This window comes from Castor canadensis, chromosome 11, assembly GCF_047511655.1.
Source record: "Castor canadensis chromosome 11, mCasCan1.hap1v2, whole genome shotgun sequence".
NCBI classification, from domain to species: Eukaryota; Metazoa; Chordata; class Mammalia; order Rodentia; family Castoridae; genus Castor; species Castor canadensis.
Window position 1 is genome coordinate 49,758,569 of NC_133396.1, and position 14,016 is coordinate 49,772,584.

At 46.8% G+C, this 14,016-nt stretch overlaps 1 protein-coding gene across 1 annotated transcript in view; it reads right to left on the reverse strand.

The window, feature by feature from the left end:
- Positions 1-8,008, reverse strand: part of Tnfrsf13b (TNF receptor superfamily member 13B) — a 91,041-nt gene extending 83,033 nt beyond the window's left edge. Inside the window, exon 1 of the mRNA XM_074044759.1 lies at positions 7,959-8,008. Within this exon, the coding sequence (XP_073900860.1) occupies positions 7,959-8,008 (50 nt within the window). The remainder of the gene's footprint in view (positions 1-7,958) is intronic.
- Between the last annotated feature and the right edge of the window lie 6,008 nt (positions 8,009-14,016).

The window sequence follows — 14,016 nt, forward strand, 5'->3', positions numbered from 1 at the left end:
CTGGTTGATACAGTTTGAAACTCATGTGTTGGAAATGTAATCCTCAGCCCAATGGTATTGAGAGGTAGGACCTTTAAGAGGTGATTAGGGCACGAATGGGTTAATGCCATAATAGTGAGAATCGGCTTGCTATCATGACAGTGGGTTTGATATAAAAGTGAATTCGGCCCTCTCTTGTCTTTCATCTTCCATGATGGGATGATGTAACAGCAAGAAGGCCCTTGTCAGATGTGGACTCCTTGACCTCAGATTTCCCAGCCTCCAGAACTGTAAGAAATACAATTCTGAGGACTGAGGTCATGGCTCAAGTGGTACAGTACTTCCCGAACTATCCCTCATACTGCCAAAAAAAGAAAGAAGAAAGAATACCAATATAGTTCTGATCTTTATAAGTTATCCAGTCTCAGGTATTCTGTTTCAGCAACATAAAATGGACCAAGAGAGATAATTAAGTTGTGGTAAAGTCACAAGAAGTGGGGCAAATTCCTGAACGTGTGGATAGGGCTTTGAGGGTGGAAGAATGAAGTTGCAGCTGGATTGCTGTGAAGACAGACTAAAAGCAGTCTGGGCTTCAGGGAGGGCCTAAATCTTCTTAGGAATTTCTGAAGTGGCCGAGATCAGAATGCTGGGAGGAAGATGAAGGGTAAAGGCCACTCTGATGGGCTCAGATGAAATGAGGGACAAGGTTTTGGAAGCCAGGTGAAAGCATGCTTGTTATGCAGTGGCAAACAACTTGGGGGAATTATGTCCATGTCCTAAGATTTTGTGGAAGGCCAGACTGAAGAGCGATGAACCAGGCAGAAGAAGGCGAAGAAGCAAAATATGGAAAGCACTAAGTCATACATAGTAAAATGCACAAGGAGAAAAGTGGGTGAAAGACAGAATTTATAATTAAAAGGGAAGCAGAATGGAAAGATTCTGAAAACTCTCATCCTGGCCTGGAAAGAATTAAAAAGCTTATTTGGGAAAGAACAGTTGTCTGTGAAAGAGATGAATACGGAGAAAAGAAAGCCAGGTTTCCGGGAGCCAGAGTGGGAGGAGGACCCTAAAGGTGGTTCAGAGAGCTTAGAGACACCCTGATCCCTGAGAGTATAGCTCCCTGAGAAGTGTGGGGTCCCCTCTGTTCCTGATTGAGCTCCTCAGCCCCCTGCTGGAGACCAAGCAGGCCCAGCTCCAGAGGGTACAAGCAGTCAGCCTGGGGGCATCCATGGGGTGCCAGCTCTACACTCATGCAGTGCACAAGCTGTGGGCCCTGGTGGCCTCCACCTAGATTTTGACATGTTGGACAATCTGCGACCCTTGTTATAGAGGGGGTGCGGCCTGAGGTGTTAGGCTTGTGACCCTTACTCCAGCATTCCCTGGAGGAAGCAGGTGGAGTGAAAGATGATTCTGGAATGTAAAGATTTCATATTGTCTGCCTGGTTGGGCTTTAGACTTGCTTGAGGCCTGATAAACCCCCTTTTTGTTGCCTATTTTAATATGGGAATGTCTATTCTGTGTCTGGCCCATCATAGCATTTGGGAAGTAGTTACCTTGCTTTGATTTCCTAGTCACACAGCTGCAGGGAATTTGCCTCAGGCCGAGTCGTGCCTTGAGTATCAGGTAAGACTGGACTTTGGAACTTTCAATGATGCTGAAATGAGTTAAGACTCCAGAGCTTATAGGGGTGGAGGGGGGTGTGTTTTGCATGAGAAAAAGTGATGAATTTGGGGGGCTGGGGTGGAATACTATGATTTGAATGTGTCCTCCAAAGTTCATGTGCTGGAAACTCAATTCCCAATGCCACAGTGTTAAGAGGTGGGACTTGTAAGAACTGAAGGATTAATGGACTCCTGTTGTCACAATGAAAGTGGGTTTTATATAAAAGCAAGTTCAGGCCCCTTTTGCTTTCTCTTGCACACTTGTACTTTCTTCTTCTTCTTCTTCTTCTTCTTCTTCTTCTTCTTCTTCTTCTTCGGTTTAAACTCAGGGCCTCACACTTGCTAGGCAGGTACTCTACCACTTAAGCCACTCTGCCAGCACAAGTACTGTCTTGCCCATCCACTTTCTACCATGAGATGACTCAACAAGAGGACCTCACCAAATGCTGGTCCCTCGACTTAGGACTTCCCAGCCTCCAGAACCAGAATCATAGGAAACAAATCTCCTTCTTTCTAAGTTACCCAGACTCAGTCATTCTGCCATTGCAGCATAGATCTGACTAAGACACTGACTATACTCTGACCTGACATGGATGTCCATCTCATGAGCAACCAACACACCTGCCTTTCACCACTCCTGGCCAGGCAAGGACACAGCATGGCCTAATTCCAGAGTCAACATCCAGGCCATTATTTCTATCAGAAAGAAATCATTGAGTCATCCAGATATTCTAGAATGATCCAGGCTCTCCCCCAGTTGAATCATCTATGGCTCTCCCCCAGTTCCGTTCCTATTGATATCTCCTTCCTGCTCTCTCACACCAAACTCCCTCTGGCCCATGCCTCTCACAACTCCTCCATGACCAACCCCCTGCTCCACACCATGCCTTCACAGTGAACAACACCTCAACCTGCAGGCCAAACTCATCACAGGCTGCCATAGGCCACAAGAGAGGCTCCGTTATGCCTTTGTAAATGAGCAAGCCATTAGGAGACCACAGTCTTTGGCTCTGGGTCAGCAGCAGGGGAAGTAAGGAGAATAAATGGCTCAAAAATATCTCTTCAGATGGAGGCGCTCACTGTAGGGGGAAAGGGTCACTGTCAACAAACCCCATCCAGCCCCATCAGTCTCCTGCCCAGGAAGCTGGGAAGGCATGAGCTACTCTAGCCAGTGTCACAGGGGCTTGGCCCTGGCAGCCTCCTTGTTATTCCTGGCTCTTGGGACTGGGACTCTCAGGGTACCCACGCCAGGGTCCTGCATGGCCTACAGCAGATATTTTCCTCTGTGTCCTCTGTGGGTTTGGGAAGACCCCACCCTGCAGGTGGCAGGAAGGGGCCCTAGTACTTGAGCTGGCCCATTTCTAACTTTTCATTCCTGTTTTCCTTGGCAAAGTACCCTACAAACATGACAGGGAAACTCCACTCTCAGATGAGCCTGGAATAGCTGCTGCCCAGCTGCTTTGCCACCTGCCCAGTTTGGCACATGTGTACTGAGCACCCACTGTATTTGTTAGCTCCCCTGGGAAACTTTGTTGAGCACCTACTAGGTGCTAGGCACTCTTGTGTACGTGTGGAGGGAATGGTCTTCAGCAAAAGTGTTAGTTTGGGAAGCTGATGAACTGAGGTTAGAAATACTAGAAATAGCCAGGCGTAGTGGTGTACGCCTGTAATCCCAGCTATGCAGGAGGTCAGGTAGGTTTAAGGTCTAAAGCCTGGCCTCGGGCAACAGCATGAGACCCTATTGGAAAAACAGGTAGAATGCCTGCCTTACAACACAAAGCCAAGTTTATACCCAAGAACTGCCCAAAAAAAGCATTAAGAGGAGGAGGTAAGAATGGGCAGGGGGAGCCCACCAGGATGGATGGCTGTGAAGACAGGGAACCGGTCCAGGGTCCAGGCAGGGAGGAAATGCTGCAGTGTGGGTGCTGTTCTGAAAAACACCATGAGGGCCTTAGAGGCTAGTAGTGGAGTGCCCAGTCTGGCAGGACTGTTCAAGTGTGAGAGAAGATCCCCACATAGCTGGAGGCTGTCAACAGACTGCACTTGGGGCAGCATCTCTCAGGAAGGGTGATCCGGGCAGTGTACCTCTTGAGCAGCCCCTCAGAGAGAGACTGCAGCTGATTTCCTGCTGAGGACACGGGGACACATAGCACACTGAACAGCAAATGCATCTCCTCCTAGGATAGGGGCCAGAAATGCTGGTGCATTAAAGGCCTTCTTCCCTCCTTTCTTCACCCTGTTGCTCAAGACAAGGATATGGTGATCACCTGTCTCAAGCCACAGGAACAAGAATGCTTGAGGAATGGCCCGGTGCAAGACCCTATTGGCATTAAGCACATCCATGTCGTTGTGACTGTCACTACCATCCAGAACTTTCTCCTTAGCCCAACTGAAGCTCTTTACTTGTTGAACTAACTATACCTCTCCCTGCTACCTCCTTAGCCTCTGGCATCCACCACTCTACTTTCTGTCTAAAATTTGACTCCTCTAGGGACTTCATGAGGATGGAATCATATACTCCTTTTGTCTTTTTGTGACTGGCTTATTTCATTGAACATAATTTCTTCAAGGTTCATCTGTGTAGGATATGTCAGAATCACTGTTGTGTGGATAGACCACATCTTAGTTGTCCACTCATCAGTGGATGGACACTTGGGTTGTTTCCATCATTTGGCTGCTGTGAGTAACTTTGCTTTGAGCATGGGTGTACAAATATCTTCTTAGAACCATGATTTCAATTCTTCCAGGTATATAACCGGAAATAGAATTGTAGGGTCAATTGTTAATTCTATGCAATAACTTTTTTAACACGGAATCTTGACAAATTGAAAAGACAATAGGGAAGTCCTGTTAGACCTAGGAAGAAGGCAGTTCTGTAGGTTGGATTCTAATATTTCTCAAAAGCCTTCGTGTTAAAGGTTTATTCCTCAGACTGGTGCAATTAGGTTGTAGTGGAACGTTTAACGGCAGTTTTAGGTCATTGGGAGCATGCCCTCCAAGGAGACTGTAGGTCCCCAGTCTTTCTCTCTCTTTTGCTTGCCAACCAGAGGGGAGAAGTTTCCTTCTACCATGTGCCCCTGCCTCAATGTGCCCAGAACATCAGGACCAACAGATCATGGACTACAGGACAAAATCAACCTTTCCTCTTTATAAGCTAATTATTTCAGGTACTTGTTACAGTGACAGAAAGAGGGCTGATATAGCAGGTCTTCTACATGAGCTCCAACAGGTACCGCCCCTTCTGGGTCCCGCCCCATTCCCACTTGCTCCCCACATTAGACTAGGCTGCCTATGCACCCCCCCACACTTCCCACAGGCTGCAGGGAAGGACTGGCACACTCCCTGAGCTGGTCTGACCTTCAGTGTCTCCACTCAGTGCACAAGGATGACTTTAACTGGTGCCCAACCTGTGAAATAAGCATCTGCTCCCATCCCCCCACCATGGACTGGGTTCCCCCACCCTATGCAGGTCATTTATGGGTAAATGACACCAGGTGTCTTTTGCTTCACTCTGGACATTTTGTTTGTTTGTTTTGCTTTTTCCATGCTGGAAATGGAACCCAGGGCCTCGTACATACTAGGCAAGCTATCCACCACTGAGCTACACTCCCAGCCCCACTCCCGATTTTGGAACGTAAACCCCCATTGGTGCGCATGACCATTTTTTTCAAAGGATCCATGACCTTCCTCCTATTTTCAAACTATCACTCAAAAGTAAACCCCTCAGCAGAAGGTGCCCTGTGCTCCTGAGGCCTGGACTGTTACCAATCTATCTCATTCTCAGCATCCTTGCTTTGGCTCACTCTGGCTTCTGCTCACATTTAGATATCGTTGGTCCAATCAAGGCACCTCCACCAGGAATTTACCTGGAACCTGCCCAGCACAGAGGGCTCCCTTGGCCTTCACTGCAGTGCCTATGCAGCCCAGCTTCCATCCTAAAGCAGGCCCCCTGGACTACCAGGGCCTCAACCCTCCTGACTCAGAACCCAGGATTCAGCCACAATCTGCACATGTGTAGCTCCCTGGAGGACTCCAGAGTCAAGGCTCTTAAGGCATCCAGGAATCAGCAGCAACAGATCTGAGCAGGCCTCCCTCCCTGTAGGTTCTTCTTTCTTTTAGTTTTTAATTTTTGTAACTTTTAAACCTTTTTTATTTTTTTAAGATGCTTATTATACTGTTCACTCTGGCCTGGAACTCCAGCCTCAGCCTCCTGAGTAGCTGGGACTATAGAGGTACTCCACAGCACTCAGCTTTTATTTTATCTTACTTAGGTTTTTGAGCCAGGGTTTCAGGCAGACTTGAGCTCACAATCCTCCTGCCTCAATCTCCAGAGTGCTTGCATTACAGTGCACCACCACCTCCACCTTTTCTTTTCTTTCTTAAATCAAGGTAATATTGACAGTACACAAACTCAGTTGTACAACTCAGTGTCTTTTTCCAAATGCATGCACCCCTGTAGCTACACTGCACATGAAGATAAAGAATATTTCTAGCACTTGGGAAAGCTCCCCATGTCTCCCCTCACTTATCAACCCCACCCTCCACCTGCACCCCAGGGAAACCAGAATACTGACCTCCATCTCCATGGACTAGTGTTTTATTTTGGGGGGAGATGGCACCGGGGTTTGAATTCAGGTGCTCTACCACTTGAGTTTCTCCATCAGCCCTTTTTTGTGATGGATTTTTTTTTTTTTTAGATTGGTTCTCTTGAACTATTTATCTGGGGTTGGCTTCAAACCATGATCCTCCTGATCTCTACCTCCCAAGTAGCTAGGATTACAGGTGTGAGCCACTGGCACCCAGCTCCATGGACTAGTTTTGCCTGGTTTTCATCTCCATGTAAATAGAATCATGCATATGTACTCTTATGTGTCTGGATTCTTTTGGGTAACTTTGTCCTCAAGATCCATTGAAGTTGTTGCATGTAGAAATAGTTACATCCTTTTTTTTTTTTTTGCTATATAGTATTTCACAGTGTGACTGTAACACAATTTATTGAGTCTATACTGGAGAACATTTGTTAGTTTCCAGGTGTTATAGAATGCTATAAGCTGAATATTAGCCCTTGTTTCTCTTGAATGTCTGACCCTTTCTCCTGCTCTCTGACACCAGCTTCTATGCTCCCCTGAGGAAAGAACTGCGTTTCAGCTCCATTCTGACTTGGCATACAGGCAACGCCTGTCAGCCCTGGCATTGATTTGGGAAGAAGTCCCAGAGGTGGCAGGCCCCTCCCAGCTGAGGGAGTTGTTCTTCTGGTTCAGCTAGGGGCCAATCTTGTCCACTGGAATCAAGCCAGGCCAGAGCTCTGGGCACTGGACTCCAAAGCCTCCAGATGTGTGGTTTTCCTCAGACTGAGGCTGATCACATTGCACTGACACCATCTCTGGGGTCTGGGGGCTTGGCTGTGGGGATCCTTTGTGCACAAAGCTATGGTTCGAGCAGTGCCTTTTCTGTGATGGTACAAGGATGACCATGGCAGTGGCTGTGGCCTCTTCCCCAGCACAGCTATTAAACATGGGAGGCTTCTAGAAGCCTCACAGCCGCTGATATTTGAAGCAGGGCAGCTGAGGACTGCGTGAAGCAGTGGGTGGAGCTGGGTAAACGTCAAGAGCAGGGTCACCCCTTGCCCGTAACCCCCATAGCAACCAGGAAGGCGTGGCCTCCCCCTGCTCCAAACTGGCCTCAGTTTTGAGGAGTGACTCAGTCCCTGGGGCTCTCCTGGCTCCCCTTGCTTCTCATTCCTCTGCAGAAACAGAGCAAGCCCTGCACCCAGGAATCCAGGCACGGGGGTGGGGAATGAGTTGAGAAGTCGGGGTGAGGCCGCCCCCCGACACACACACACACACACACACACACACTGTTGAGTCACAGGAAGGGAATGGAAACAGGGTGTGGGTTGAAGTCAAGTGACGCCCAGCCTCACCCTCTCCGACTTAACCTGCCTCTGAGGTGAGTCCCACCTGTGCCCCTATCCAGAGAAAAAGCCCTTGGAGAGCCCTCCTTGGGGATGCAGTCCCTGCCTCTGCTCCTGAGCTTGAGGAGGGTGGAGTAAGCTGGGTGCGCAGGAAGGAATGAGGTTAACTGTCAAGAAGGACTTCTTGGCCCAAGCTGGGTTACACCAGGAGGCATTTCTCAAAGGAAGTTGCAAAATCTTCCTTGGGACAAATGTAGAGTTTGGTCTGGGGCCAACTAGGCCTATCTTTATGGCTCTGAGAATGTTTGGAATGGCAGACATTCCCTGCTCGACATTGCTTAAAACATCACCATGTGCCAGGCACTGGTGACTTGAACGAGGTCCAAGAAGAGACCATCACTCACCTCAGCTCCTGCCCTATCTTGGGGGCAGCATCCCAGGTCAGGTTCACCATAATCCACTCTTGAATTCAGGAAGGAATCTGTCAGGAACTACTTGGACAAAGATCCATGTGACAGTAGTGTTTGTTGAATGCTTAGTCTTAAGTGCTGTCTAAGTACTTCACATGACCCGCCTGTCATGACCCGCCATGAGGTAGGTCCCTTCCTCAAAGGAGGAAACTGAGGTACAGGGACAGTACCCAGAATAGCAAAGGGGCCCAGCCAGCAAGCAGCAGAGTGGGGGTTCTGACCCAGGCAGTGGCACCTTGGTGAGGGGGCAGGCGCTGAGTGATTTTTCTACACGGCTCATATTAGCCATCACAACCCATTGATAAGAAAACCATAGTGACTGTCCTAGGGAATGGGCAAAGGATGTGAACTGACAATGCCCAGAAGGAAAAGAATGGTGTATCTGGAATCAGATGAGATCCATTGGGGCACCTTGACTCACTTTTTTAGAGGTACTGCCTCTAAAAATGAAGATGTCTTCATGATTTACACTGATACTAGGCTTGCAGCAGGGGGATTGGTGGGGTTGGGAGTTGATGGCAAGTTTGTTGGTGCCGTGTTTTGAGAATGTTAGAATGCAGCAGGACGGGACCTACCACATACCCTCAGAAGCCAGAGGGCATTGCCTTTTTCCTCCAGAGCCTCCAGAAGAGCAACATGGAGGAAGCTGCAAAGATGTCCATCACAGCCAGGAGGTAGTAGTCCCAATTTTTCAGGAGGCTGATACAGGAGGATCCTTGAGCTCAGGAGTTTGAGACAGGGCAGGATACAGCTGGGTGTGGTGGTATACTTGGGAAACTGAGGTAGGAGGATCACAAGTTCAAAGTCAGCTGGGCTATATGGTGAGTTTGAGGCCAGCCTGGGCTATACAGGGAGACCCTGTCTCCATGGGGGGAAAAAAAAAGCAGGATACAAAATGATGTGTATTTTGGGAAAGAGGATTGCAGGGTTGTCCATGAGACAGCAAACTAAGGCTGCTTCCAGTAGGTGGACTGAGTGACCTGGGTCAAAGTTAGGTTGAGAGATATGCTCCCTGCTCTCTCCCTGTGAACCACTGCAATCTTTCTGGTGTGTGCTGGGATTATTTTTACACTTTCTATTTAAAATTATTTCTATGCTGAAATAATTTCAAACCTACGGCAAATATGCAAGAATAAACAAAATGCCATACACCCTCCACCTAGATTCACCCATTTTTATCACCTCTCTTTTCTCGCCCACTCTTTATGATTATATATATATATATATATATATACAATATATTCTGTATCATTAATATGTATTGTATGTTATCATTATGTATAATAATATAACATACATGTCTATAAAATTTTTTCTCTGAACCATTTGGGAGTAAATTGCAGACCTTCACTCCTAATTACTTCTGTGTGAACTCCTAAGGTCAAGGGCATTCTTGTAACCACAGTACCATGAAGGAATTCAGAACATTAGCATAGATCCATCCAACATACAGTACATATGCAAATTTTGCCACATGTCCCAATAACATCCTTTTTCTGATCCATGATCCATGATCTCTCTCTTTTTTTTTTTTTTTTTTTTTGTGGTACATGGGTTTAAAGGCATCACACTTCCTAGGTAGGCACTCTACCACTTGAGTAATTCTACTAGCCCTTTTTTTGTGTTGAGTATTTTTGAGATAGTATTTCTTGAACAATTTGCCTGGGGCTGTTTTTGAACCATGATCCTCCCAATCTCAGTCTCCCAAGTAGCTAGGATTACAGGCATGAGTCACCAGTGCCTAGCAATGTATTACTTTTAATTAAAATAAAACTTCCTTTTAGAAAGGAAGCAATTTTTTCATTAGGCAAAGAAGGTGGGTGATAAAGGAAGCAAGATTAGTGCCTAAGTATTCATTATTCTATTTTCTCCCGCCCCCCCCCCTTTTTTTTTTGGTAGTACTGGGGCCTGAATTTAAGGCCTCACACTTGCTAGGCAGGTGCTCTGCCACTTGAGCCACTCCACTAGCCTTATTCTCTTCACTTTTGTACATCCGAACTTTTCCATCATAAAAGTTTTTTTAAACCAGGGGGCTAATGGTTCACACCTGTAATCCTAGTTATTTGAGAGGCTGAGATCAGGGCAGATCAAGATTTGAGGTCAGCCCAGACAAATAGTTTGAGAGCTCTCTGCCTCTCCAAAAATAACCAGCAAATGTTGTTCCCAACATTCTATGATGACAAATTTGTTTGAAATTTGTCATCATAAAATGTTTTGGAGAGCTCCCTCTCCAAAAATAACACCTCTGGGAAGAGAACTTGTCTTGCAAGCACAAAGCCCTAAGTTCAAATCACAGTCCCACCAAACAGAAAAAGGTTTTAAGCTATTATTTCACTCTAATTAATAATATTCATGATGAAGTGTTTGGAGAAGTGCACATTGATGCCTTAGCTTACTTTTTAAATTTGTGAAAAAAATAAGATAGAGGAGAGAGGGGATAGAGGAAGTTTGGATAACAGGTACCAAAATACATAAATTCTAATGTTCTACAGCACAGTAGGGCAACAATTCATAATTGTTCACAATTTATTATATATTTTATAAAGAACTAGACAGGTTCAAAGGCTCCCAGGACAGAGAAATGATATGTGTTTAAGGACATAGAACCCTAACTACTATCTGATCATTACACATTGTATATATGTATCAAATTATTACACTGTACCCCATAAATATGCATGATTATTTTATGTCAATAAAAAAGAGAAAAAGCTGGGTATTGGTGGCTCATGCCTGTAATCCTAGCTACTTGGGAAGCTGAGATTAGGACGATCACAGTTCCAGACCAACCTGGATAAATAGTTTGCAAGATCCCATCTCCAAAATAACCAGTGTAAAATGGACTAGAGATGTGGCTCAAGCAGTGAAGTGCCTGCTTTGCAAGTATGAATCCCTGAGTTCAAACCTCAGTCCCAACCAAAAACAAAAAAAGGAGAAAAATATGGTAAGTCAGTGAATGAAGAGTGTCCTGCATAGAGAGTGAACAGGCAGAGGAAAAGCAGGAAATTTGTACAGTCTAGGTGGTAGTACATGGAGTTTGTACAATTCTTTCAACTGTTCAGTATGTTTGAAATTTGTCATCATAAAATGTTGGGAACAAAGTGATTATTTCTAAGTGATGGGTTATTTTATCTTTCTGTTTTATCTTCTGTGTTTTTAAAACTTCTGTAAGGAACATACATTACTTTATTTCCTATTTCTATTCAATGCTCAGGATTTCAGAGGCTCTAAGAGATGGCTGTGAAAGAGATCTGGCCTACAGTGATGGGCAAGTAAGTGCCCTTTTGGTGACTCTGAGGACTGCCCTGGGTCTGGGGTAGGGCACTGAATGCTGGTATATTTGGAACTGGTATCTGTAGACATAAACATAGAAGACTGCTCAGAAACTGAGGGTAGGCACCCCTTTGAAGAGGACTGACTCCTTCCTTCCTCCATCAGTCCCTTCCCCAGATTCCCACATCACTTCTTGGCAGACAGAGACTCAAGTTTCAGGGAGCTGCTGTCCACATGGGGCCATGATTTGGGGCCCTCTATGTACCCATTACTCCAGGACACTCTTCTCTGAAAGGCTTCTTCTGTGCTTCACTTTCTGCTCCTGGAGAGGAGGTCAGTGAATGACAGTGGAACTCCCCAAAGAGAAAAGAACAAAAGGAAGGCAGAGGACCCTGTGCACACTTGAGTGTGGTGATCCTGGGGAGGGGAGGTGTCCAGCCTAGTCCAGTCCCACCTGCCACTTCCCAAAGCCAGAGGATGCAGCTCCCTTTTCCTACCTTTCCAGGAGGAGTGATGCGTTCCAGGTCACATCCCAACCTCACACTTCCTTGAGACCCTTTCTGAGCCTTTGTGCTATAGTCTGGATAAGTGTCCCCCAAAATTCCATTTGTTGATTACATGTGGTGCAATTGGGAGGTGATGGACCCTTTAAGAGGTGGAATCTAGGGGAAGGAAGTTAGGTTATTGGAGGTGGGCTCTAGAGGGGGTTGCTGGACCTTAGCCCCTTCCTCTTACTCTCTTTTATTCCTAGGCATGAGGTGAGTGGTTTTACTCCACTTTACATACCCTGCCCAAAAGCACTAGGTCAACTGACACTAAAATCTCCAACTATGTATGAGTTAAAATCTCTGGATGAGTTAATTGTCTCAGGTATTTGTTGCAGTAACAGAAGGCTGACTAATACACTTATAGCTCATCTGGAGAATGGAACCTTATGAGAGCTAACCCAGAAAAGCCTCACAAACAGCTCCACAATCACTCTCCTGCATCCTTTGAAGCAACCTTTACTGAGGGCCTGGCACCAGGTGCTCCATGGATGGGGGAGGCAGTGGGAAATACAGCATATTCCTTGCTCTTTTGTGACTTAGCATTCAGTGATATTTGTGGTCAGTAAATGTGGTCACATACCCTGACTTACTTGAAGGCTTTGGGGTCAGATATGTGCTTCTAGATGTTAATAAGCAGTGAAACAGGTGGCAAGTGTGACAGGCATCTTTTCAGATCCTACACGTGGCAGCAGCTCAGCTCACGTGAATTCAGGTATCACCTGAGGCTTATCATAGGGATACAGAAGACAGACTCCTCCCAGGAGCCAGCCACATAGCTGGCCAGGCCTTGAGGAGAAGGCAGAGGCAAAGTCCAGGGTGACCTGTCTCTCATCCCCTCAGGAACTGATGTACCCACAGGGCCCTCCAGGAAACACAACTATATTTCTCTTGCTTTCTCGGCCCCTCCCTTTACCCTCAGCTTCCTCTGAGGTGACCTTGGTTTTTCTACTCTGTCTTTGTAGCATCTCAAACTCCACCCTTGCCCTACAGAGAAAAGGGTATTGAGCAGTCAATCATCTATTGTGGAAGGCCCTCTCAGGCAGAACCCTCAGGCCAGGGCACCTCCGGGGATACTTGTCCTGTGAACAGACAGAAACTCCTGATTGGATCATCAGCATGGCCAAGTGGGAAGGGGGAGCCAGGGAGCAGTACTAGGGCTTGTGTAGAAGGAGCCCATGGCTCCTTCCTCAGCAGGGGCCATGGCCTTCAACCAAGCTTTCCCATTCAGAGGCAGGGGTATGGCTAAGCTGTCAGAGCGTAAGCCTCAGGGCCTCTATCAAGGAAGGCCCTGGGACAGCCGAGACCTCTAGCCATTGTTCCCATGGTGGTGCACTTGAGTGGAATTGTGCATGAGTGAGACATTTAGCCATGCTGGATTGAGACCTCTGCCACTTCCCAGCCTATCCTCCCTGCTGTCCTCTCCTCGTGTGGGGACATTGCAATGGCCACACACATTGGAGTTTCTGGGCTATGAGTCAGTGAGCTGGAGCTCACGTTCGGGCAGGCTGGCTGACAGGCACTTGCTTGTGTAGTGTGTTTCCAGCTACCCCAGTGTGGGACTGACTTCCAGGAATCTTCCTCCCACAGACTGATTCCCTTGCCTGGCATCAGGATACAAACTCAGGAGTGGAGTCCTGTGGTACAAGTGCCACATGGGGAGTGAAAGAGAACAGGATTGAAAGGCACAGTCTTGGGCTGGAGTTCTGACTCAAGTGGTAGAGTGCCTTGGCAAGCACAAAACCCTGAGTTCAAATTCCAGAACCACCACCCACCAAAAAAAAGGGGGGGGGGCGTAAAGAAAAGAGAAAAGAAAGGCACAGTCTCTCTAGTAGAGTTTGCAAACATGCCAGCAATCTACCCAACAGTTCTAACACCTGACGGAGATCCCGGTGTATGGGAAGAACAAAGCCGGCCACCTGGGAGTGCAGAGCCAGGTAGGCCTTTGCCATATAAGCAAAGAAGCAAAGCCAGCAGCAGGTTCCCTTCCCACTTTGCAAAGGTACTATTCCCAGAAGTTCTGCCTTCCTTTAAGCAGCCCCTTCTGGCCCTAAGATTTGCATCCACGTGTGTGTTTATGAAGGGAAGTCCACAAAAGAGAGAATCTTTTGGAAAAATAAATGATCTTTCCTACTTGGAGTTTTCCTACTCCATCCTATTTTCAATATAACAGC